This window comes from Eutrigla gurnardus (genome assembly GCF_963514095.1).
Source record: "Eutrigla gurnardus genome assembly, chromosome: 9".
In the NCBI taxonomy this organism is placed as follows: domain Eukaryota; kingdom Metazoa; phylum Chordata; class Actinopteri; order Perciformes; family Triglidae; genus Eutrigla; species Eutrigla gurnardus.
In genome coordinates, this window is record NC_139923.1 from 14468656 (window position 1) to 14495511 (window position 26856).

Below are 26856 nucleotides of genomic sequence, written 5' to 3' on the forward strand. Positions count from 1 at the left end.
TCAGCGAGTCGGGAGGAAAGAAGGGGCTTCCAGGATAAGAATGGCAAACGTGGTCAATCCTCCAGTCATAATCCTTGGCCGGGTTTCTGGATGAATCATTCTATTTTAAATATTTCTGTCAAGACTGATCCCGGGGGCTGTGATTTGTTGATGCCGGTTTATTATGCGTATTTAAGTGCGCTCACCCACGCGTGAAGTGCATCGAAAGCCCCATGTGGTTCCTGTTACACATCTCACATAATCATTTGAGGTGTCTCAGCCAATGATCTTTGCCCCATACCTCAACTTTTACACACAAGCAGCATTACCATGCTTTATTTTCCTGTTTTCAGTTGCAATTCCACTATTACTGTATATTTGTATTTTTTTCCTTAATGTCGTGTTTTGACCTGAAAGAAAAAAAAGCATCTACCATTCCTTCGGTGAACCACCTGTAATAGAGATGCCCTTCACTTAAAATACCTGCTTATAAACACCTTATAGCTCCATTCAAATTGTGATGCACTTGATGTCGGCGATTAGGCCTTGAAAATGGACACCTTTCAACAGCTACACTCAGCATCAAAGGCCAACACTGGCCCCCTTGTCATAAAATGGCCCACTCTGGTTACTCTCTGTTTGACTTTCCAGCCAGTTTGTCAGCGTCCTGATTCATGCGTTTCATCTGAAAGAGGTTTGTTGTTGTCCTGGTGGTGAAATAGTACAAAAAAAGTTCAATCATTCTGCCTCTGGCCCATTGCACAAGAATAGATGCAGCACTTGAGCAGGTGAGGCTTTTTGTGCTGCAAAGGGGAAACTGCAGTGTTGTTGTTGGGTTTTTTTGGGGATAGAATGTATCTTTAGAACACTAGATTCAATCAATGTTAACAAAAAGGCTTTTCAGAAAAGATGCAAGGAAAAATCTATTTTGCTCTGTGACCTACATCATACCTCTTTCATTTTTGTATTCTCTCTCTCTCTCTCTCTCTCTCTCTCTCTCTCTCTCTCTCTTTCTCTCTCTCTCTCTTTCTCTCTTTTACCTCTCTTTGAGTTGTTGCCCCAAGCTGTCCGTACTGAATCTCCCAGGATGAGAACAGAGAAACTGGATAAGACATGTCTATCTGAGTAGTTACCTAAACAAATACAAGCATGATTGATATGAGGATGCCTAGGCTGAAGGCAGGAGAATAGAGGGTGTGTTCATGACTGTCATCCTCCTCCTTTATCGTATCAGCTCCCAGCCTCTCTCTCCTTCCCTCCACCCTTGTTCACCCCTTGGAAGTGTGATGAAGGCAGTGGCCGATCCACCTGCCAGGAGTGCAGGGCTGCAGGGGCCAAACCAGCGTCTAGACAGATAAAGGATGTTTGAGTCAGCAGGTTCATTGGAAACCACTTGCGTGGGAAGACTCCTGGACGGGCATGTACTTGATCAGGGGGTGGAGATGCAGGACTCCTACAAGCAGAGGTCCCCTCTCAGGGGAGGGGAAAGGTCACAGACAGACACAACTCAGGCTTGAGGTTGGTTTTTCTATCCCCAGTTTAAACAGAGGAGAAGGATAAGTGCAAAGAGGATGTGGTCGATAGACGTTTTAGGGTTTTGGTTTAGTGTTTTACATTCCATACCCTTTTTTTAAAAAGAGCTGAATTTGTCGAAGACCGAAGGATTTGGGGTATTTTTATGTTTGGATGCAGTCAGTCAGAGACAATAGATGCACTGGACTGTATGTTTTAAGCTATTCTGAACAACAGCAACAAATCTGCGCATAGTGTATTTATCACCAAGCATTCTTAGAACAAATATGATCGGTGATCTTTGGCTCATCATGGTGTCAATCAACAGTCCGCTTACTGGAAACTTTGGCATTTTAGACCTTTTGTCTAATATTAATTAAATGGAAGACAATGGCCTCACAGCAGTGTCCATTGGTTAAAAATAGTCACAACAATTTGATACAGTTAGCTGGAACATCACATTTTATTTTTGTAAATGGCTTAAAATAGCCATTTGTTTGCTTTCCCCCCTACATGGGCAGGATTTCTCCCCTCATACGCTACAAGTTCCTGGTTTGAGGACAACAAAATACTTGCAGATTATAAATGCATTGGCGCAGCTCCTTCCCCTTCTCGGAATCAGTTGATGGTCATTTGTGGTGAAATCATATCCCCGCAGAAATGCTAGTACAACATCACAGTCCAACCTAAGGCTAATAATGAACGGACGAGGAAATCTATTCCAATGACCATGTGGTTCCATTCGTGCTTTGTCTCCTCATTCTGACAAAGTAAATGGGAAATCTGGTTGAAATATTAAGTTCAACCAGCTGAACCTTTTTCAAAAGACCCCCCTTTTAAATCATGTGATGTCGCTTTAAGAAAATGTATCAACTTGTCAACCGGATCTTATAGAATTTAAAGGAGAATATATATATATAAAGAAAGAGAGAGGGGGAGGCTTCACAGTTAAATTCTTCCTTGAAAAAAGGACGAGGTTACCCTGTTTGACATATGAGCTTTGTGAGTTGGCTATGAGTGTAATACCCAGGACTAAGTAATAAAGACAGTCTAAAACTCATTCTTCAAAACTGGGGTTTTTTCAAGAGCACACAATTGGGTACTTTGACACTGGTGAACTCTCCTAAAGTACTATCAATCATCTCACTGCCGCCAAGGTTTTTCCCTCTGTGGGATTAGTTTCGTGTTGGTCGTACACCCTTCAGGCACATTGTGGCTATCGACCCAGATATGCAAACTTTTACCTACTTCCGTTATCCTGTATAGATGCAAAAAAGTAATTATCATTATATGGAAACTGCTAACGTAATAAATAAAAAGAAATCGTAGTGCTGAGCTACCAGTAAAACTGCAGATTCACTCCCAGGCAGCCAAGTGCTTGATGCTATGCGGATAACAGTGTGGAAATGATGCGTGCATTGTATTATGGTCGAACGGTGGTTGATAAAAGGCCTATTTTTCAGCCCGTCATCATGTGGGTAGATGTAATCCTCTCTGCCCTCCTCTGTGTGAGTCCAGAGAAAACAGAGCAGTCGTATTATGCGTGTGTGAGTGTGTGTGTGTGTGTGTCCCGATGTGTAGGATGTTTCCCCTAACTTTTATCAGATAGGGGATTTTGATGTGTTGCTGTTCTGCAGTGTGTGGGCTTGGCTTGGTAAAGGTCATCACTTACTCGTTTTCTCCCAATGTTTCGCCTCACATCCCCTGCCCACAACATGTGTCTATATGTAGGGTGGGGCCTCTCGTCCTACGCGGCCAAACAGCGCTATCATCGACAGGCCCCTTGTTCATTCATCAGCTCTGTGTCTGTCTCAGACTGTTTGGGTGTGTCAGGAGCTGGGGTCCCTCTCCTTTCCCTCGACCCTCCCTCGTCCGTCTGCTGACGTGGTCCGGGGTCGTTCTGGGCCCTGGCCCTCGGGCCCCTGTGTGTGTATGTGTGTGCCGTTCGCCCCTCCCTTCCCCGCGTCGTTGTGTTATCGGTGGGATCTGCGTCTGTCTATGTCTGCCGGTGCCACTAGACGCAGGAGGAAACAGGATGCGAGAGGATCAACTGTAATCTCACAGTGCGCTTTGTTCCACACAATCCCAGGCCGATCACTGTATTCTCTACACACAGGGCCGCCACTGGACATTTACATGTGCCAACAATCACACCGCTACTGGCCCACTTAGGTGAGAGCTCAGGGAGAGCGAGAGTTAGTGGGTTTGAGGCAGAGAGACACTGGTGGGAGGGGGAGGATGTTAAGAGACCTGGAGCTTTATTTGGGGGTTTGATGGCTATCAACAAATATGGAAATGTTAGGTCTGGTTTCTTTTGTAAAGAAAAAGGAAACATGTCATCAGTGGCATATTTGACTGGCTGATTATAGTGATGATGATAATGGTATCCTCAATGATACGATGTGGGGTTGATATTTATCTCAGTAAATATGTTTCCATTGAAGATGAAACAAAGTCAAATGGGATCGAAAATTGAGGAAAATCCTCAACAATGTCCTAAAATGAACTTGATGATTACCGTGTGCGGCACACGAAGGCCTACATTTCCAGATCTGAGCAGGTGAGGTCCTGATTCGGTCTCATTATTAGGATGAAAGGGTAGGAAGAAGGATTTGTGCCTGTTTTAGCAAGTCGCGGTATTCATTCAAAAAGCTTTATCTCCACCTCAGGGAGATCAGGGAAGAAAAAGGATGCTTTTGAGATGTTTTCTGCCAGTCCAATTTTCTATGCCTGGGAGGCAGCTTACTTAAATTCTCAGCATTTAATACCGGCAACGTTAAATACCCTCATAATTGTTTTAGCTTTACAACTCAAAGCCCTTCTTATTATATGAATCAAACTCAGGACCCTACAGTAAGCGGCTGTGCCAAAGTGTGTCACTTCCCCAGCTCTATGATGTGAGTACACTGAGAATGTGGAGCCTAGTTCTGGTAAAACAATATTATTTTATTGTACAGGAACACGGCTGTGCTAATTCCTCAAGCTGCAAACCTCACGGACCACAACTTTGTCTATAATTTGCTGGGAGCATATGTTCATAGCAACGGTACATAAAGCGGAACGGAAAACAGTAGTAGAGAGCGTATTAGTCAGTTCAGTGATTGGTATACAAAGCGAGGGGTTTTCCTCCAACTTTCTTCCCCTTCCATGGGGCCCAGGAAACACAGATTCAGCACTGGCAAAGCATTGGTTAGAGCTTGTTTTTAACGTTTTGGGTGTCATGGCTAATTATATGTGTACAGTGTAGAAAAATAATAGAGTGCATAATAGAGTGTGCATGAACTTGTGCATACAATTAGTGCTTAAAAATGCATAAAAAGCTACATTTTTGTAGCTTTTTATCACTTTTTTGGTGAAATTTGTGGCGTTATGTAAATATAATAGATAGATAATAATTAATGAATCTTGATGTTTGAAGTTTTGTTTGCTTTCTCCTTTCTTAAATTAAAAATGAAGAAAATCGAGTAGTCTAGATATTAGGGGTTCACACTTTATTTGGAGACTGGGAGTGCAGCGAGGCAGAGAGAGCCGGGGTAATAAGTAAAAAAACATTGAACAGGATTTAGTTTAAATTCAATTAATCTACAAAAGGTTCCAGTCATTGAAGCAAAGTGGTGGTGAGTTTTGGGATTTTTCAACTGCCTTTTCCTGTAAAAGAAAAAAAAAAGTGATAATATACTATAATATAATACACTGTCAGTCAACATCGCCACACGTGTAAGGAGCCCTGGCCACCAGCAGGTGACACTTTCCCCTTTGTTCACTGTGGTGCCATTTGTCTGTGACAGGATGTCCTTGTGCTTAATGGATATGAAGTTCTAAAACTCCAGTGTATCATTGTGTTGTTAAGATGTAATTTCTTATGCAATACAGTTCTCCCCTGTCCGCGGGGTGTGAGTGCATGTCCGGGATGAGGGGGGCTTTAAAAAGCTTTCCCCTTCACTGCTCCACCAACAGGCTTGGCTTGTGTGGAGAGGCCATTCAACTGCACTGCTGGGCTCTGCCGGTCGGTGTGTGTTGTGTGTGTGTGAGTGTGTGTGTGTGTGTGTTTTCCTGTTCCTTGACAAGATCCCCGCCATTATTCCAGCCTAAACTCCTTCTTTCCAGCCCTTTTCATCTGCTGGGTTCCCTCCTCTTACTGTAGCTAATATATCTGATCCTCATCATCTTTGCAGTCATACAATTGTAGCCCGTCTGTGCGGCTGTGCTTTGCTTCAGCTCAAACAGGCCACAGATCTTACACCTTTGTCCAACCTGAATAGTTCAATCACGTTTTGCATCAGACACAAACAAGGAATTTGAATCTGGCACTGCCAGAAACTAAGCATTGCCAGAAACTAAGCATTAACATACAGCTAACAGGAAAAAAAACGATAAACAAGCATAACATATACTCTTTACAGGTGAGTATAGTCATCATAGTAATGTAATGTTATGTAATGTAATGTAATGCTGTTTGTTTCCCATTCATTTTCTAGAAAACAGATCACTTCAGTTTAGATTTCAACCCTTCATCCTATGACAGCATAGACATGTTGCATGGTGCTCCCATGCAACAGGACAACAGATTATAACACATGAAATTAGGACTCAAAATGTCAGCCGCTATTAGTCTATGCTCATCACATTATTAGTATAATCAACTGTAAAATAAGAATACAAGTATATCAGTATGCGTTTCCTTAACTCTCACATTGACATCGTATTCCACTGCGCTACAATAGCACAACAGAAGTCCTGAAATTGAGTTCCGGCTTTTGGTTTTGGTGTGCCACCCCAAGATTTTCACTTGGCCCATCTGGCCAGTTCTATAAAAGATTTCTGGGGGCACTCTGATAGGCACACAACAACATTGGCCTTGGGTTGTTTTTTTTGGGCAGAAGAGTGGCCTCTACAGCCCTGTGTCCAAGTCCCCTTGGTATATCTCTTTCCTCTCTTGTCAGCAATACAACCTAACCATGGCGCTGTAAGAAAGCGAGGCCTGTTGAGGTCAGTGGCAGTGTTACTACACCAGCTAGCCTATACTACACCGGCAGCACTGTGTGTATAGTCTTGTTGGTTGTAAATCTTCTGTGCTGTGTCATGTGAAATTTGTCTAGCGGTGTGCCTGCCTCCGGCTCTAAACACAGATCGCCGTTTTAGCGGCGAGCCACTACATCCAGATTTCTTTTTGTGTCCCATTTTTTCGGCAGATGGTCAAAAGACACGGCGGGCACTGCAAGCAGGGGCCCGCGTCCAAAGTGGTGTGGTGAGTTAATGTGAAGGCCGAGGCGCACTGAGTCAGTACCCTTCACTATGTCTCTGGTTTTAGCCCCGGCCCTGATCCTTTCAGCTTATTTATGTGCGTGTACCTGTCCTAAGTGAAGGGAGGCTCATCTTCTTCCTCCCTACTTTCTTGGATAGCGTAGCAGACACTTGCCACTAAACTCCATTAGACATCTGGTTTAATATTCCCCCATTCTTCTCTCCTGGATGTTTCCAAGTTCATTGAGGTTTTTCTGGTCACTCCAATTTTCCACTGGCAGCTAGCGAGGCTATCCCAGGGTGGTTCCTCCTGGAGGGCTGTCAGGACTCTGGGGCCAGCCTCTGTAGGGCTTTCAGCTGCTGTTATGGGTGCTTTTTCTCCTCCGCATTTCATCAACCACATGGCTGTTCAGCAAAGCGGGGCCTTTCCTGAGGGCACAGGACACACATCCAGCACAAGACAACACGGCATTGTTGTTGAAATATGGCGTTTCCTGGTTGTGGTTTCTATTCTAATATTTGTTTTGTTCGGTGTACTTAGAACCTTTGGGTCTTTGTTTTCTATCAAGGGGCACCAAAATGTATTCTCTATTCACGGTGCATTTTACTTAAATTCTAAACTGAAAATGTGTTTGACAAGCATAACTTAATTTATACAGCGTGAATAACTTTGATTGTCATTTTTTTATGCTTTGGATTTAAAAAATCGTCACACATAATATGATTTAATAGGCAAGAGGGAGATTGAAGGCTCCATACACATGGGTATTTATACCCAGCCTACAACATATTTTAAAAATCTGATTTCCCATGTCTTCTTTAGTTCATTGCACAAAGAAAAAAAAGAGGGTCTTGATCGCCACAGTTCCATGGCTTGTGTAATTGGCTTTCATTATGGCTGGGCAGAGCCTTGGCAGTGCCAGACCCACCAGGGGGTGACAACCAGTACAAGCCCCATCATCATCATTTTCCCCATGAGCAGCACAACTCAATGGGCCCAGAAATGGGCATGCGTCTATGGCTCAGGGAACCACCCTTTCTCTGGAAACTGCCTTTATCCTGTTTTAAACATTACAGTGACGCTCTGTTTGTGCGTCCATGTGCAAATGTGTTTTTAACAGTGTACGTGTGTGAGGGTGGAGGGCAGCGTGAGTCTGTTGTGTATTTTTATTATGTGACCGGTCACTGAGTATTCGCGTGCATATGCATGTGTGTCGATGCACATACATTATGGTTGCACGCCTCTATCCGTGCATGTGTTTGAGGTGGGGGCAGCAGAATGTTACCACAAGCTGGTGGGGCACAGCTCTGCTGCTAACCAAAGGAGCAAGTGGTTGTGAGTCAGTCCCCACCGGGCAAACCTCTGGCCGTGGTATTAGCTCTGCAGCGCCGGTGCCAAGATAGGAAATTAACAGTGGCTTTTGGGTGAAAACGTCTGTGAGAGTTCAGAAAATGCCCCTGAGACTAGAATAAAGAGGTGCAAAAAATCCCTCTGTAGAAAGAAAGAGGAAATGAAATGAAAAACAGCTGCAAATGACTGCATATAAGCACTTAATTTAGAAGTATCCAATGCACAAAAAAGCTCCATAAAATTAGGCAATAGGCAAATATAAATCCCAACAGATAAGTAGATTTTAGTATTCGGCTTTTTGCACAGCATTCATGCCAAGGCTCGACTCCGGCTAACACAGGCAGCCATGCACACACTGCACTGTCTGGGCCCATTAAATTAGGTAAAATAAGCAATGATTTTACGTGTAGTAACTTTTTAAATTGTTAAAAGTTTATTTGGTCAGGCAAAATTACACAGACCATACTTAGGCATTTTTGTGTTTTATTTCCTTATAATTTCCACTTTATTGTCGTACTTCGCTGCTGTGGATGTAAACATTGGCTCCATTTGCTAATTTTAGGATGTTATTTCTGTTTTTTGTGGACATGTCTGTGGGTCTGTCGGCAGTATCTGAGAGTTTATTTCTTCATTTCTTTGGTGTTTAACCTGATTCCTTGTTGCAGCTCCATTTTGCACTCGTACATTTGTTTCAACACATACTGTAGATCTGTCACATTTGACGTGTTTTAGCATGCAGGCAAATAGTCCAACGGAGTGCACTGCGATAAAACTGGTTCATATTCTCCAATAAATCATCATAATTCATCAAGAATGATTGCAGTTCTTCTTACTACATTTACCACATCTCACTAAATAAGTCAGTCTCTGAGGAATATATTGACCACAGTAGGTTTGATATATCCTTCGCACCGCAGAAGATTTGGGTGTGCAGAGCAAAGTGACATCAAGTCACAATGTCCAGATCGCTGAAGTGTCTGTTTCAGATCTGTACAGCATAATACAGTGAAGTGTGCTGGCAAACTGATCTGACAAGCTTCTTGGCTGTTTCTCTGAAAGCCATTGAGGAAATGATAAATCATGAAGGAGCTTTCTGACTGTCTGAAGTGCAGAAAAAAATGCATTTTACCTAGAGAGATTCAAGTAATTGCAACTGAGTACATTACACAACATACATCAAAAGACTTATAAAACATTCCTCTCTGCTCTGCGGTTAGCCTTGTTTCTGCTTCTCAGCCGCTTCTAGATTACTGCCAGTTGAAGGGAGACCGAGGTTGTAATAGCCCACAGTCTGTTTTAGACCAGGAGAGGCCTTTAAAGACAGCCCTCTGTGGCCATTAGGAGAGTAGTAAAGGACTCTGAGATTTTTAGAAAGAAAAAGGAATAGTATGGTATCTTTATTGTCATTGTCCTTTTGGCTAAATGTGTACCGCAGTCATTGCTTTTCATCTTAAATCCATTGTTGAACTGTTATTTGATAAGGTGACAATGTGTTTAACAACAAACCAGTGATGTCTTCAAACCAAATTTGAAGACATCTGGTTTTTCTGAATGCCATTTCCACTGTTTCTGACATTTAATAAACTCAGCGATAAATCAGTTAAATGAAAAACAGATCTAAATAAACAGGTTTCAGCGCATATTTGTTTGCAAAAAACGTAATCATTGAACTCATCTTTAATACTATCTCTGTCAGGAGGATCATGTGATCAGTCACAACTATGCTCATGTGTGTGAATCTGTGAGTGAGTGTGCATCCCTATGTCTGTCCATGGCTAATTTAGCATTCTGCTGCATCAAAAAGCGTAATATTTTTTGGAGGCCAATTATGGCTGCATGCTCAAGGACCTCCTAATGTTTGCCGTGACTCACACTTGTTACTGCCTGTTTTGAAGTGCCCTTGACTGCCTGCTGACTCCTCATTTCCTACTTTGAACCGGGCTGGCCGGCAGGGACCGCTCATGTTGCTGTGTCAGTGTTTCCCCTACCATTGTACAGGCCTGGCGGGGTCGCCAGGCCAAGGAGACCTGCCGCCAGGCCAAAAAAAAAAAAATCAATACGCCAAAAATAAGCTACCTATCAATCAATTCATAAATCAATAATCATTTACATTAGGAGCGCCTCCGCGCAGCACAGTAGACTTGCTCCGCAAGACGCGCGGCCGCAACAATCCTCGCCGCGCGCTCCCTCTACGTTCTTCTTCGTGAACTTTACGCGCTTGATGTTGTTCTGATGCCTCGTTAAACCACCACAATGTCGCTTTCTACTTTGAAAACACGGAAAGTTGACACTGTATTTTGACAAGCTGTTGCACTCTTTAGACTCGTGGTGTGAGCGGAACCGGACCGGTGCATTTATAAGAAAAATGCCGCTGTGTGTCTCTGTCCAAAATCCGCTTTCCTCGCGCTGCCTGCTCGCACAGATCCGCTCGTGCGCACATTCGCTGATGCAGGTCGAGTGTTGTCAAGAAATATATGCAGAGACGGCGCTCCTTAAAAACAACATCAAGCCATGCGTGTGTAGTATTAGGACGTGATGACGTATGTACAACCTTTAGGGCTGGAGCAGTGTGAATGTAAAGCCGCGGGGGACCCCCCGGGGGCAATCGTGCCGAGGCACGCTACTGATCGCGCCCTTAGGCAGCCTATGTTAATAAAATAAGGATTGTTTTTTGATAAGCTGTGGAACTCTGAGTTAACCTATTTCTACCTGAATTTCTATGAACTATTGGGCTGTTGAGTAAACCTATAACTTACATTTTACTTGATAAAATAAGACAATATATGCACTCATATGTCGTTGTAGTGTTTTACAGTATCTGTAGCTATTAATGTGATGCTCCTCATTTTCCAGCCATATTTTTCCGGCCCCTAATTTTGGATCATTTCCATCAACCGGCACCTTAATAAGTCACTCTCCCCTTGAATCCTTGAAAACCTTGAATACACTCTGGTTGAACAAAAATGTTGAATGCAAATATAATAATTGCAGAATTGCAGACTGCTTGCTGTGCCACCTGACTTAATCCAACTGCACCAATACACCATCCCACGCGTCTCGTCTGTATAGGGTTTTTTCGGTGGGGGGATAACAGTTTGCACACTTTGATTGTTTTGGCCTGTTAGTTTGGCTAACGGCTAATGGATGTACCTACTGAGTACAACACCGAAATCCAGCTGCTGCTACGAAGGCAGACAGCTTGGTGAGTTCAATTTAATTTTGGCACTATTATATGCCGTTCTCCTACGAGTTTCAGCCGATTGCCTTCATTCACCACCACTTGTTTTTGAGTTTGAATGAAGTGTGTTTTATGACACCTCACAGCCCATTAGTGTCTAGAATGGGGGTTGGCTAATTGTGCACTGGATGCATTCAATCACACAATACAGCAATAGTATATATTAGTAATAGCAGAAGCCATCTTATTTTTGCTTGATGACATTGCACTGTGCATTGTGCATTTATCCAGTGGCATAAGACCAGGAAGTCAAATCATTTTCCTATCTCATAATCCTACAACTTGTTCAACATCCCATGATGGACTGAAAGCACAGCAATGACATAAATCTGTTTATAAGATGTTCACACAGCAGTACTAAATATTAAACACAGAGCTCAGGTACTAACTATTTAGCTGTGCATCTTATCTTGTGCAGTCTTAGTGCCATCAGGCTCTTGTTCCCACGATTGTCTCCCCCCTTTGTCAGTGAGCAGTGTAAGGCAGCCAGACCTGCAGACCCCAGCTTTTTGCAGTGTGGGCAGCAGTACAAGGTGCTCCTGTAGAGGAATTCAGCACTTTGGACAGCACCTAGACCAGCTCTCCCCACACTGGAATTCCGACACTGTACTCTCCCAGACTGGGCCCAAGGACTTTGCGGTCAGAAATGTGACCACATTTCTACCAAGGTGCAAGAGGAAAGCTGTTCAGGGGAGGGAAGGGAAAATTGGTAGCTTATCAAGATTGCAATTGAGTGGACTTGGAATTTCTGTGTTTTTTATTAAGGTCAAAATCTATGCTGCAACTCATAACGTGAGTGGAGTGTTGAAAGTTTGCTGTCCTGAATGTGAACATGGTCAGCGTTAGCATAAGCACTTGCATTTTAAATTTGTATTGTTATGTATATGTGTCATAGCACTGTTGTTCTTAAGGTATGTTTGCTGAACAGCTACTACTTTACTCAGACGAGGACCTAACACTTGTTTCTATTTTTTAGCTCTTACTTTATCGGCAATGATATGTTCTTTCTTTCTTTTGACAAATGTACTTATTGTAAGTCGCTTTGGACAAAAGTGTCTGCTAAATGCCCTAAATGTAAATGTAAAGCATGCTAACATTCTCACTACAATAACTTTGGAAGGTGTGGGAAGAGGTTTGAGGTGAAAAAGTTGGGTTCACACAGCAAAGGGAGGATGAGTAGCTTAGTAGCTGACACATGTTTACATAGGTCTATGCTCCAACTCATGATGTGACTGAAGTTCCCTGTGCTGTGAACATGAGCAGAATTAGCATGGTTAGCATTAGCTTGAGCACTTACAAGGTACAACAGCTTTGTTGTGTGAGTTATCAAAACTAATGCAGAAATCGCTAATATCTCACCCTAGTATTTTTCAAAAGAAAGACCTCTTTTCCCTCTTTCAGGCAGTCGGGAAGCAGCTTTCACCTATGCCATCACAGCAGCGGGGGTGGCCCACGCCATCACGGCGGCGTGCAGCCAGGGCAACCTGAGCCAGTGTGGCTGCGACCGGGAGAAGCAGGGTTATTACAATCAGGAGGAAGGCTGGAAGTGGGGAGGCTGCTCGGCTGACATCAAGTACGGAATCGAGTTCTCGCGACGCTTCGTGGATGCCCGGGAGATTAAAAAGACGCCACGACGCCTGATGAATTTGCATAACAATGAGGCAGGGAGAAAGGTACAGAGGTTTTTCATGATCTCAGATGCTTGTTTGCATGTTTTCCCAGAAGTGATCCAGAAACAGCAAAAGCATTTTGAAGTCTTTTTGCCAATCATTGTACCTTTTAATGAAAAATGACTGATTTAATGGAACATAACGGCTTGTTTGTAGTTGTACCCACCAAGTTAACTGATGAAACAAATTGATAACAAAGTCACTGGGGCAAGAAACGCATGAAAGCCAAAACGACTAAACATCCATCCAGTTTATAGCCTGATTTTCCTGGTTGATTTTAATGCATCATACTTGCCAAAGATTTTTTTGTAAAATTAAGGATATTTTTACCAAGATTTTGTCTTAAACCCCAGATCTAGTGGTTTACATAATCCACCTTCACTCTTTTAAGTTTGTTTACTGCTCATGTTTCTTGTCACTTCTGTATTGTATCAATGTTGCTGTTCTCCCAGATCCCAGCAATTTCATTGGTGGGTACAATTAAGGTGCGATTTGTAAGAAAATTACAGAGGGACGTGTTTTAAAATGTTTTATTCATATGAATACCAAATTTCACAACTTGAACTTTGTCACTGCATTTGCAGGAATACCATTTTAATACAGTTTTTCTCTGTCTACTCATCAAGTAGACTCACACAATACGTTTAACTTTCCTCATGCGGACACATATGGGCTGCGATCATGCACAATGAAACCAAACATTCAATAATTAAATCCCCCTTCCAATACCACGGATAGTGCCACTCGATGAGGCATGCTAAAACGCTTATTCAGGAATTTCAATATTCAATAGAAAATAATCTCAAAATGAAATAGCACAACATGCTGTCAACATGAAAATCAATTCAGGCAATGAAAATAATTCAGCAGGGGAAGGGATATGTAGGCCAGAAAGGGGGAAATTGCACTGTGGGTGCGATGTTGTCGTGACCAACAGAAATTGTGGAAATCAGACCCCAAGTTGTAATTAAGTGGAAATATCCTTTAAATAAAGGATAAGAAATAATCTCCCTTTAAACGAAATGGGGTATGACCCAGTAGACAAAATGTGTGTGTTAACGTGTTCCTTTGCAGACGAGCAAACAGTCCCGGATAGAGAGCAAAAAGTCACACAATCATGTGACAAACGACTGCCATTGACCAAGTTGCTGATTGATTGATCACCCAGTTAGCCTTTCAGCATCTTGTTCTGCTTCAGCCAATTATTGACATATCGTTCCATTCTAAGAGGGCGTCTTTTATGTCTGAGAGTGTGTTGGCCAACTTCACCGTGGACATGTTTGTTTGCTATTAGTCATCCCAGAACAGCCATGCAGAGAAGGAACAGAGCGAGAGAAATAGTGTGAGAGGTAAATAAAAGAAAAGAGATGATGCTATGTTGACAAATGGATCTAATTAATAACTCTGGCTTTATTGTGTCCACTGGGACATTGGGGCCTGGTTGCCAGATGGAGGACGGCCATCCTTTCTTTCCAACTCCTTTCATGATATTATGAAGTGTAAAGTCAGGAACAGGATATTATTGCAGTTCTCTGCACAATACCAAAACATGTCACTGCCATTTGACTGCGTCTATTCAGGGTGTGAAACTAGGCCGACAATGGCCGCGTTAACACAGCAGACTGATAGGGTCTGTGCTCCATGCCAGTGGGCCGACATGTTGGGCTGCCAGGGTTGGATTTGGCACCGTGGCTGCTCTCACTCTGGGGTTCGGAAACTCAGATTCTAGCAGGATGTGCAAAAGTCAGATTTCCTTTTCCCTGAGACAGTAAGAAGCTGGAATCTCTCTTAGACTGGAACAGGTTATTAAGGATGCAGAGGTCTGAGCCTCTGAAACTGTAGTCTCACTCTCACAACTTTAGTCCGTGAATGTGACTCATCCATTCTTAGCTAGCTCGCCAGTATTGCTTGCTGTTAACGAAACTGCTACATTGCACAAGGTTTTGTTTTTCTGGAGTTCTTGGCAGTTACCAAACAACTTCTGGTGGCTGTCGACCGGATTTCAGACCGTTATTTGCATGAAGCCCAGGGAAACCTGGACAAATTGCCATCAGATTCAACCAACAGAGACATATGTAGCTTAGTGTAAAGAGTGCATTCATTTGCATCTGGATACGAGACACTTGAATTACCTTGGTTGGTTATTTAAACAGAAAACACTATTTTGTAGTGATCATTCCCTTGCTATGTGGGCTTTTCTTTATTGTGAAGAATACTGTACATGTAATGCATCAATCTGCTTTGTTTCATCTGTTCACTGCAAGCAGATTATGTGTAATGGATCAATCGTGTTTGTTTTCTCTGTGCACTGCAAGTTAGGCCCACTCATTCTTGTATCATGTGCCAACACATGCCATACATTATGTAAAAGAGGAATCTAAACACCAATATGCTGAAGACAAATGAGCTGATAAAAATGATTCTAATTCTGATGAAGGCGGGAGAGGTGGGAGTCCCAATGGGAGCCAGCTGACATCGTGTTTTCTAATCTCTGATAAGAAGCATCATTGAATCAGAAATCTAGAATCACAATACTATGACTATGTGTTGGACAAGTGATCTTTAGATGGGAATCTGGTCATATTGGACTAATTAGTTTGGAGGCTTTGATGGACACAGTTTAAGTAAATGTTTCCATGCATCTGTCAGGCTCCTTCTGCCAGGCATTCCTTGTGGTTTTGTGCTATACATTTTTGGAAATCCTCATTCTGAATCAACATGCGAGGCAAGATTGACAGCTGACCCCGGCTTTTATGAAGTCGGCTGGGCTCATATTTTTTCAATCAAATGTCCTCAAATCTGGGAAACTGGGACCACATGAGCCCATGGACGAGACAGACATTGAGAGATATTGAACAACGCTTGTGCAGCCTACATTTTGTAAGTGTCTGATAGAAATGATGACTTGTGCATCTGGTGAGGCGAGGTGCCAGGAAAAAAGCTGCACTGGAAAAATGCCCTGCCAGCCGAAACTTACAACAAAGACACACGCTTCGTTCAAGCAAGTCGGGGGTTCCTAATTTGGTTAACGGAGTCATGTCAGGACTATTACAGACGTGTTAATATGACCCATTCAAACTCCAATCCCCTCTTTCCTGTGTTCCTCTGCTTTTAGAATTTGTTCGGTAGAAAACGAAGAGGGTACGGTTTTTATTTTGAAGTTTCTTGGCCCCACCGGATTGACACTTAAATACTGACGACAGCGCGCAATATTTCCCATATGCCCCGGGATTAGGCCTCAAGGAGAAGACATTCTGCCCTGTGTGCCATATGTTGGACATAACCTCAAAGAGAAATTAAGTCCAAGTCTGAGTAAGGGAACAACCTAAAAAAAAGAATTTGACATTATTGCATTTAAAATGACTCTTTGACTAAAAGCATCTGAATCTATAACTGTGATCCACTTTCATGCATGTGGCAACATTTTGCTTTCTTCTATTCATCACATTATTTAAGCAGTCAAATAAACCTCAAGTCTCTTATCCAGCTGTAAACAATTAATTGAGTTTGTCTTTGTTTTGTGCTGCATGTGCAACACAATTCATGACACAATCATCTGTATTCAAATAATCCAAGATGATTGATAGTTGTATTATAGCCGCTTGTGTTTTTCTCTGTCTTTGATGTGGTTTAGGGAAGGTAGACAAAATTACAGGATGGAATATTACCAGTAAACGCAATGTTCCCTCCCTCGGGGCATGCAACCACATGACTTAAAATTTGGATATGCTTGGATTTGTCTACTTCACAGAGAACTGTCACTCTGCAATCAAGCCAGGTTGGCAATTTGATTGAAGTACCTGTGGCATAAACGGCCTGAACCAGTTTAAGCTACCAGTACAATCACCACTTCCTAGTAGCATGGGTGCAGATAAGAAACGCTGAAAGGCCAGCACAGTTTTTACACAAAAAATAAAAAAAAATAAAAAAGAAGAACAGAAAGCCAGTAGGCCTATTTAGACAACCTCCAGGTAAAACGTTACTAATAAAAAGGCACAACATCTAAAGATAGTTGCAGATTGTAACCGAAAGTTCTTACACCAAAATAGAGTGATGTTAACATGTATTTCATCTTGGAATATCTGTTTTCTCTATACAAAACTAAATTAGCCAATGTATGTAATGCAATACCAATGTATTGGGATGTGTCAAAATCTGGACAAATAAAACCAAAAAAATCATGCAGATACCACTGGCAGTTATTGAGAGGAAGATATTTTCTTCATAATTTAGGTCAACCCCAATCATTCTCTGCCCTTTGATGTTTGAATTATAATTTCCTTGTTTTTGCTGCAGTTTTATTTTCAAATGTTTCTTCTCCAGGTACTAGAAGAAAGGATGAAGCTAGAGTGCAAGTGCCACGGCGTCTCAGGCTCCTGCACCACCAAGACCTGTTGGACGACGCTTCCTAAGTTCCGAGAGATTGGCTACCTACTCAAGGACAAGTACAATGAAGCCGTGCATGTGGAGGTAGTCCGGGCTAGCCGACTGCGCCAGCCCACCCACCTCAAGGTGAAGCAGACTCAGGGCTACCGCAAGCCCATGGAGACGGACCTCGTCTACATCGAGAGGTCACCCAACTACTGCGAGGAGGACACCGCCACGGGGAGCGTGGGCACCCAGGGACGCCTGTGCAACCGCACCTCGCCACATACAGACGGCTGCGACCTTATGTGCTGTGGGCGGGGCTACAATACACACCAGTACACCAAAGTGTGGCAGTGCAATTGCAAGTTCCAATGGTGCTGCTTCGTCAAGTGTAACACATGCAGTGAGAGGACGGAGGTGTTTACCTGCAAATAAGGACGCAAGGAACTAGGAAGTGAGGCGCCAAGGACTATTTGAATGAGGAAGACTCGAGCGAGCAAGATTAAAGTGTGACGTGGACCAGTGAGAGATTCTGAAATAAAGGAATGGGATTTTACGCTATCAGCTCTTCATGGCATCGTTTTGCACAGCAGAAATCTATCTAATTTTTTTTTTCCAGAAAGTAAATGCTAAATATCAGTAGGTAATACCCCAGAAACTTTACTGTCACATAGAGATTGTGCTCACGTACTGATGTATTCACAGTGATGTTGGGACTACAGGTAATGAATGAGGCACTCGTTGGGAACTGTGCTTTGCACTCTGGGATTTGTAATTGTTAAAATTCACAAGAGACTCATGCATGGAGAGGAAACCTGGGAGTTGATCAAAATGACAGCAGCCGATGAGGGGCGATTGGGAGAGATATGTCAAGTCCTTGATTGAAAATGTTTTTTGTCGTATTTTCACTAGAGGGGAGCAAAAAGTGAATCTTGACATGAATCAACCCCCCTAAATTGGCTGGGGCTTATGTTGGAAGTTTGTAGAAATGAAGAACATTTGTATAGTGCGTTGGGGTGCGCCAAAATCTGAGTGGAGAACTCTGTTAAACCCTCTGCTGCCAACTGGAATATGGTGGAGTATGTTAGTTTTCCAGTCACACTGGAACTGTCTGTTCTGAACACTGAAAATAAATTGTTTATTTATGTTATAGTATCTTAAAACGAAGCACTAACGGGTAGAGATGTCTTTTTTTGTACTAAGTGTAAAGGAAAATACTTTTTAGAAACTCTGACTGAAAATGTGTGTCTATTGGGAAAATCAGCCCAAACCCTAAAACAAAACAAAAAAAAACAAAAAAAAAGTTTCATTGGTACTGGTGTGTTGACACGTAACACAATTACAGTGTGTTTAACATTCAAAAAAACCTTGATTCTATTTTACTGTAGAATAGTTTGTTTGTACCCCCCATCCCCATCCAAACCCCACCCCCACCGCAAGCAGTAACATCTATTTGGATGCTTTTGCAATTTCAATTAATAGACAGTAGCAAGAAAACTCATTTAACTGCAGAGATCCTTCCTGGAAGCTGATATGTTGCTGGATGTGTTGTTGCGTGCTGCACTGATATTTTCTAATCAGATACAACTCATGAGAACTAAATAAACTCCCATTTGACTCAGTTTGGCAGTTCATTGCTAAAATATCGGTTGAAGTTGAACCTGCAGTCTGCCTTGAATTTAAAGAGAGATTCTGATTCGTATCTTTAAAAATATCTGTAAAACTGACCAGTAAATACCCATAGAATACACAATGGTGATTATTATTATTATTATTATGCAAGGCAAGTGTTTGAAGTTCAAGTATGCATTTTTTTCACTTAGCACAAGGCGAACTTTGGTCTAATGATTTACACTCACTTGTTCTCATTAAAGCTAATGTTGTTCTGTTGTGCTGTTAAAGGATAATTCCACTTTATTACCACTGGAATGTTAATTTAGAAGGTTTGGGCAGAATGTCCATCAGTTATAATAACACCATATCCATCAAAGTCATTGCTGACATCTGTTGGACTGACCGAAATATCGAAACCACTTTGCATATTAAATCAATAGCACCCAAAATGTAGAATTATAATGAGTGCACAACTACAGCAAAAAAAGTTGAACCAGTCTGTCAATTGTTTTAAATTGGTTTTCTCTTCCAAATAACTTTCGCCAACCTCCTGCTTAGCGAAACCTCAAAATTCCGCTATCATTGCTGTTATTTGGTAAGTACAATGCTGTCATAATTGATGGGAATGAAGCTAAAAATGAGTTAAGTGCTGTAACTCTTTTTTGATGAGCAACAGTACGTCTGTGCAACGTCTCCGCTGGTTGCCAGTGATGACAAGACTGCAGAAAATCAGAGCGACTCAACGTTGTTCTCCAAGAAATTGTAACAGCATATAACTCCCTGTAAAACCATCACTTATTATTAATTTGAATTTTGGAGCGAGTCGAGCTAAGCTATAAGCTAAATCCCTCCTGGCTCCTGCAAACTTGACAGACAGACAGGCTGTATCCATCGTCTCCTCTAGCTGTCAGCAAGAAAGTGAATGAGTTTCAGAAAAATAGCAAATCATTCCTTTAATTCATGCGGCATGAAAGAGGCTAACACTTGGGTTTTTGTGGCACTTTATGTTATAACCACGTATTGTTTTGCTAATATTGTTGCAGTCTATTCAGCTTTAATCTATAGGACCATATTTTCCAAATTACAGACTAAACAGGCCAGTTCATCTTTTGCTTTACATGTAAAATCTATAGGTTTAGAATGTATTATAACTTTTGCACATTACTAATAACCACACATTTTTAGAAATTTGGAGACAGATGTAGCCTAGTCTTGCACTTTGCATGATTAGCGTTTTGTATGTGCATCAGTTTTAACTTATTTTATTTCAGTAGATGGGCGACTCAGATGGATCAAACTGTTGTCATGTAAATAGATGTTTCATTCATTTTCATTTGACATATTTATTCTTATAATTATTATAATTGTTAAACATATCTGGCATATAACCTCATTCAGACATTTATATTTTCTTATAACATATGGACTGAAATTATAACTACAAATGGAGGCATTTTAAATAATCATGTTTCCTTAGGCAAGGATGCAAATACAATACCACATCCAAAAAGCCAACGTATCTTTAATTTATTTATGAGTTGTATTATGAGATGCATGAAAGTTTATCCTTGAACCCTGAGGAAGGAATCTACATTCATCATTTTATTGTTCTTCACATGTTGGTACAAGAATGTTCCCACTAGATGTTCAGTTGCCCATCTCGACTGTTCAACAAATATCCAAAGCCATTATTTTTCTATAATTCTCTCCCTATGAAAACACACACACACACACACACACACACACACACACACACACACACACACACACACACACACACACACACACACACACATTTAATCTGGTCATTGTGTTTCCAAGTTTGAAGCCAAACTTTATGCAGAAGTCTGTTATTGAAACATTCCAACCACGCTTAACGTAGTAACTGGCAAATGCATTAGAAGAGTATAAATCATTAAAAATCAAAAATAAATAAATCAAACAGTGTACTGATTTGCTGACGTTACTTTGTACACAGCGCATTCTCATAATATACTGTGGTCTTCTGTCTTGATTGGGGCACGCACGGAACAGAAGTCAATCATTTTTCCCAACGTGGAAAGGAAGGTCTCGTCCATGGCCTGTCAAGCAGAATATGTGATCAGAAACACATAAAGGGAAGGGGAAAAAACAAGACGGACTATGTAAAACTGTTATGTTTGACTCAAAATGAAAAGAAACACTGCGCCCGAACAAAGTATATCCACAGTAACCTTGCAAAACGTGATTATTCATCAAGTTGGAATTGTTTTCTGTTTAAGGATGAAAAGCAGCTTCCTTCAGGGTAATTGGGGCTGTCTGACCTGGGTGGTCACACACATCCGTGACACTCGCAGTAACTCTTTAACATTTTTATTTTCTGTTGTGGTTGGAACAGCAGATGATATAAGCAGTGTATCCTCAAAGTGTGATGCAGTTTGATTCATTCTTCTTCTTTATAAACTGAATGAGGATTTAGGGTGCTGGATGACAAGGGTAACTGGCTGGAGCCTTGAGCCTCTCCTCCTCCTCCTCCTCCTCCTCCTTCTCCTCCTCATGATTTCTGTGTTGGCAGAGCCGCTCGGAGTCACTAAATGGGAAGAGGACCATCATGCAAATGGCCTGATGTGAATAGGAAGTGGCTCAGTGTGCCTCTTGTTTTTAGACACACAAACAAGAGCGTAGTTCTTTTGTGGGGGTGTTTTTTAGATGGATGGGATGGCTTGATGAAACAAGGAGGTGCATGTGTAGCCGGAAACTGCAAGTGAAAAGAGTGGTTATTTAGGAGAGGAGCTAATTGAGAGTGGTTTGGAGAAAAGAGTGGGTGCACTATATAAGTAGGAGCAGCTGTCGAACCAAGTGAGGGACGATATGCACGGTAAAATATATGGTCAAACTGTTTTTCAGCTAAAGGAATAATTTCATGAGAGTTAATTCATCATGTTCACTCTTTCTAACCTTCAAAGTCATGCGCTGTTTTTTTCTTTATTTTTTTTTTCAGGCAGTGAGGGATCATTTACATCATTCATAAATTACCATTTTGGACATGACCGCTGTCAGTGGTTCCATCCAGCTCTTTCTATGAAGTGGCTCTGTGAAAGAGAGCCATGCTATTTCATTCATCTGCTGGACGCTCCCACTCGTCCTCCTGTATGTGAAAAGCATTGTAGGCAGGCAGCAGAGCAGAAGTAAGACGTGTTTTGTTAGTTGTCTGAAGCCCTGGGGACCGGAACCTCGTAAGCTCCCCCATACTATGCCCGTGGATTGAGAAAAAATAAATCCATTTGTTTCTGACAAACATTTTGCCATTAAAAATATGAGATAGAAAAACAGTGTCTGCCGTGTGTGCCTTCTTCTAAAGCAGCTATTGTTTGCTTGTCAGGATCATTAGTTCACTGGGATATATTCTGCAAGCTAATGATTCTGGTCTAATTCCCACTGGGAGAGACGCACCCGCTTTTTCCAAATCAGGGCCCAGTCCGGAGGAAAGACAGACGTGAAGTTAACGTGACCACTGACATCGCCGGAAGGGATGTCTTAAGTCTGCCAAGGCCATGCATTTACTCTATGCAAATCAATGGCAGAATCCTGCTATTCAGAGATCACTGGGAAGACATATCAGGGTAGTCAGGGTAGATTCATTTGACTCCAAAGAGAGTCTGAAAGAGTTCGTTTTCATTAACACTGAATAAAGAGAAGAGGAAAGACAGAATACTGAATTACACTAAAATGATTTGAGCCAATAAAGTAGCCCAGCCCAGGTTGATTCTCCGGAGTGATTACCTCATTTGGCTGACAAAACCTTTTACTATCTACTGTGAAGAGAAGGTATTACGGTTGTCTAGGTAATGAATGAATCGTAGCCAAAGGCATTTAAAACAGCTTTTGGTTGAGATTGTTTATTTTTCAAAGCAACATTGCTTTATGTATTCTCATCGTTTCTCATTTTCTTCCCTATTTTGTGCAGTGACAAAAGCCCTCCCAAATCCCTTTGAATTAGCTCCAACATTCTGCCTCCTCTTGTAATTTGTTACTTTGGCAAAGTGAGATGTTGACTTCAAAAGCTTGGCCTCTCAGAGATAGACGCGTCTGCAAGAGAAGGTGGCATGAAAAATAAATTGCCCAAATGAAGGGATTAAATAAAAAAAATCGAGGGAGTCAGATGTCTTCTGAGCTGATGCTTGAGATTAGCCAGATACCAAGTGAGAAGAAAAGGATTGCTGTCTTCCAGACACCGCACTTCAATTACAGACTTCTCCTCCGTTGAGGAAAGGGATGTTTAACAGTCCCATGGATGATGGATTATTCTGGGGCAATCCTTTAAATCTGTTTGTTATTGCAGGATGTGAAGGCTTTGGTTAAGGTGATACAACATGGAAAAACATGGAAGTACTACTGTGCTGAATCATTTTGCAGCCCCTCCTGGACAGAAATGCAATCAGTCTTCGCAGCATGATAATGCTTATTTAAAATGTTGAACTTCTCAACAAAGCAGAAGAGCACACAATACAGTTTAATGCTACCCACAAAACAGCCTGCAGCAATTAAGAACATATAGTCTCTTTTTTTTTTCCTTTCTTTTTTTTGCATGTGATCACTTGGTGTTTTTCTGTGTTCCTTTAACTTTGTTTTGACTGCTTGTCTTAGCGAAAGACCATCATTTGGAGGTTTCTCATCATCTGTTTGATATTAGTGGTGAGGAACACATGGCCATTCAAAGGCAGAGCCCTGTGTGACATCATAAACCACAAGGCAAAGTGGGGATCGTCAAGACCCCAGACTGAGGACTCTGAACGCTACCTGACTGCCTCCATCCATCTGCAACTGTATTGTCCAAATAATGTCCCAGTGTGTGTCTCTGTTTCTGATTCGTGCCTGTTTTTTCACCCTTTTCTTGCAGAACTGTGTGTTGTATCTCACATGTCATATCAAAATAGATGATAAACTGAACTGAAATCAACTGTCAAAACTTAAAAGCGAAGCGTGTGCATGGCGATTAAATGAAAAGAAAAAAAGAAGCAAGATGCGACAGTGTTTTAATTGAAGAGTTTGGATGTGAATCGCCGAACAACTGTAAAGACAAAAGCCAAGTCCTACACATGACTCAGACTGAACAGGTTCAGAAATGTCAGATTCACAGAATAAAGTCAGCATTATGACTATATATATATATATATATATATAGGCAGACAAGTCATTAGCCAGGGGAGTAATGACGCCCAATTTGGCGTGCACACCTGTTTATGTTGGACTGGAGCAGTAAGCGGTGCTTGTAAAATATGAGCGAGGTTAATACTTATGTGGTGACGCCCTCAGCTACAGTAAGGACAGCATCAGCAGTCTGAGACGATGGGATGGGTCTAACCCCAGGCACTGCTGTATTTGTGTCTACGTTCCAGTGTGCGCTTCTCCTGTAGATTGTAGACAAAGCGCATTAAGCATTTTTCTGTCTGCTCGCCTCACCTCGTGTTTCCGTCTGCATGCCACTTTTATATGTACGGGTGTGTGCGCGGGCGTGTGTGCGTATCCGCCTGCCCGCGTGTGAGACAGACACATCCCTATGGGAAGTGGGTTTCTACGTGGAGACATTTGGTGGAGGGAGTTCGAGGACAGCCCACACGCGCTTTTGTGCTGCTCAGTGTCCAGTGGTTGGCGAGGCCACGGCTTCTCCTTGAGGTTATTTTTCTCTTCACATTTTGTTTTCATGAAGTGATGTTCGGGGCTCTAAAAGCAGACTCCACCTAGGGAAAAACTACAAGACCCTTAAAGGTCCTTTTCTTAGCACTTCACCCCTCAACCCATGTGAGTTGAGGCAGAAGACAAATGTTCTGGAAGAAGCAAATTACAGTTTTCCGTGTCCTTGGAAATGCATTTCCCATGGCCTGTTGTTTTCAACATATACTGAGGTATTATTTCCAAGAAGACAGAGTGAATTATTACAGCTAATTGCAATTCCTTTTTCTCAACCATGAGTCAAAGTGAATTTGGCATTTCGTTTTAATGCTGAAAATAACAAACGATACTTACTAAAATTCCAAATAATTTACTCAGTTCAAACCATACTGAAAAATCTCATAAAGGCCACAAGTGCAGTACTTTGAATGATCCGTCCTGACAAAACAACATCAATGTGCAACACAGCTGAGCCCACAGAACTTGACACTCCACAGATGTTATTTGGGGGGGGGGGGGGGGGGGGGGGGGGGGGATTGGCATTGGTAATGTTTTTGGTTAACTTGCACAACATGCAGCTCTTGTCAACAAGTTCCAAAAATCTGCCTTCAAGTAAAACGCTCACCTCAAGAAACTTCCCTTCATCTCCAAAATCCCAGAGTGGCAGAGTTATAGTTTGTTTGCTACTGTAATTCAACATGTTGAAGCACCAGCAACAAGGCGTTTGCTCTGCTAAAAAGAAGGACTAGAGAATAATCCAGGAATAGCCAATTTAGTGAGATTCAGTGCCAGTGTATCATCCTTCCCTGTCTAGCCTGTGGAAAGAGCAGTGGTGGAGGTGAAGAGGTTCCATGATGTGGGTCACATACATGGAAAGTTCTGCTGAAGCCTTCGCTTTTCCATGGGGATGGAAGGTCACCGGAACAACACACAAACAGCTCCAACTCAACATGTGCTGCAAGAAAACACTGAAGCTGTTGTTCAAACAAATTATCTTAATACTTCCAATGACTTTTTTAAGCTGTGTCAAACCCAACGAGAACTCCAGACCGTAAGCATTTGTGGCAGGTAATGATGAGCAGCATAGTGACAAAGTTTGCTTAACACAAGTGAACTTGTCCATCTCCTGCTCAGAGAGTTGACGGCTAACTCAGTCTGTCAGCAGAGCGCACCGCATGGAAAGCAACATCAGAGAAACTTGTTGCCCAGCGCTTGTATATTTCTGTCTCCATCTGTGTCACCGGCTGGAAGTGGGCTAGTGTACATGCCTTTGAATATGTAGGGCATTGGACACCAGCTCCATGTGGTTTGGGAGAAGTTAAAGGCTGGTTGGGGCTTTAATCCGCCAAACCCTCCTCCCAGTTTTTCCCTCTTTTTCTTGTCTCTGTGGGTCCCTTTCCCCCCACCAGCTCCCCATCTACCACACAGGCCCGTCAGCACCCCAACTCCAAAAGATCCCCCGCCCCCTCCTCTGCCTCCACACCAACTGGGCCTTGCCGCAGTCCTGACGTCCTAATGGCTGATGGATGCACCGAGGTCACACTGATGATCTAGAGAAGTCCTTTGGTCCGTCATTGAGCCTTTGATCAACATACTTAACCCTTTCCTCCTAAGAACCCCCCTCTGTGGATGAGAATGTGGGGAGATTGAGTTACACAGTGCTGGGGAGTGGGTAGGCTGACATCCCTTTGGTAACACATGTCTTTGTTTAAGGCAAAGCTCTGGCACTGATGGTCTTCTTCCAAGCCCCTCTCCTTCTCTTAATACCCCACCAGAGTAACCGGGGAGAAGACCTAGTGAAAACCTGCAACTTTCTCTCCTGTCTAGTTGTTCTGTCAACCATACCGTTACACTGATGAGAAGAAACAGTTAGATAGTTTGGGAAATACAATTCTTTTGCTTGTGTTGTGAGATGAAGAGATCAATTGTGATATCATGTCTGTCAAATATGCAGTTACAGCCAGGAGCCAGTTAGCTTAGCATAACGACTGGAAACAGCTGGTCTCGTCTGTCTGAAGGTAAAACAAAATCCACCTAATATCATGAGTCCACTAGTTAATAGTATGCATACTCCACTTCCCGGAATGTCAAACTATTACAATACATGTTGTATAATGACCATCAATCTGCAAAATGGCTTACACAATGCATTTATTACATCATTTGAATTCCGTTTTAACGTTTGCTTTACAATTAAATTAAAAACAAAACAAAACAACTTTAAAGCT

At 42.2% G+C, this 26856-nt stretch overlaps 1 protein-coding gene across 3 annotated transcripts in view; it reads left to right on the top strand.

The window, feature by feature from the left end:
• The window catches only part of wnt7bb (wingless-type MMTV integration site family, member 7Bb), a 32195-nt gene extending 13212 nt beyond the window's left edge, over positions 1-18983 (top strand). For 2 of the 3 annotated variants that reach the window (XM_084017465.1, XM_084017464.1), the window contains exons 3-4: positions 12726-12997; positions 17318-18983. In XM_084017465.1, the coding sequence (XP_083873591.1) occupies positions 12726-12997; positions 17318-17797 (752 nt within the window). In that variant the 3' untranslated portion in view covers positions 17798-18983. The remainder of the gene's footprint in view (positions 1-12725; positions 12998-17317) is intronic. The other variant, XR_014597726.1, reaches the window with a different exon arrangement.
• Positions 18984-26856: the final 7873 nt, after the last annotated feature.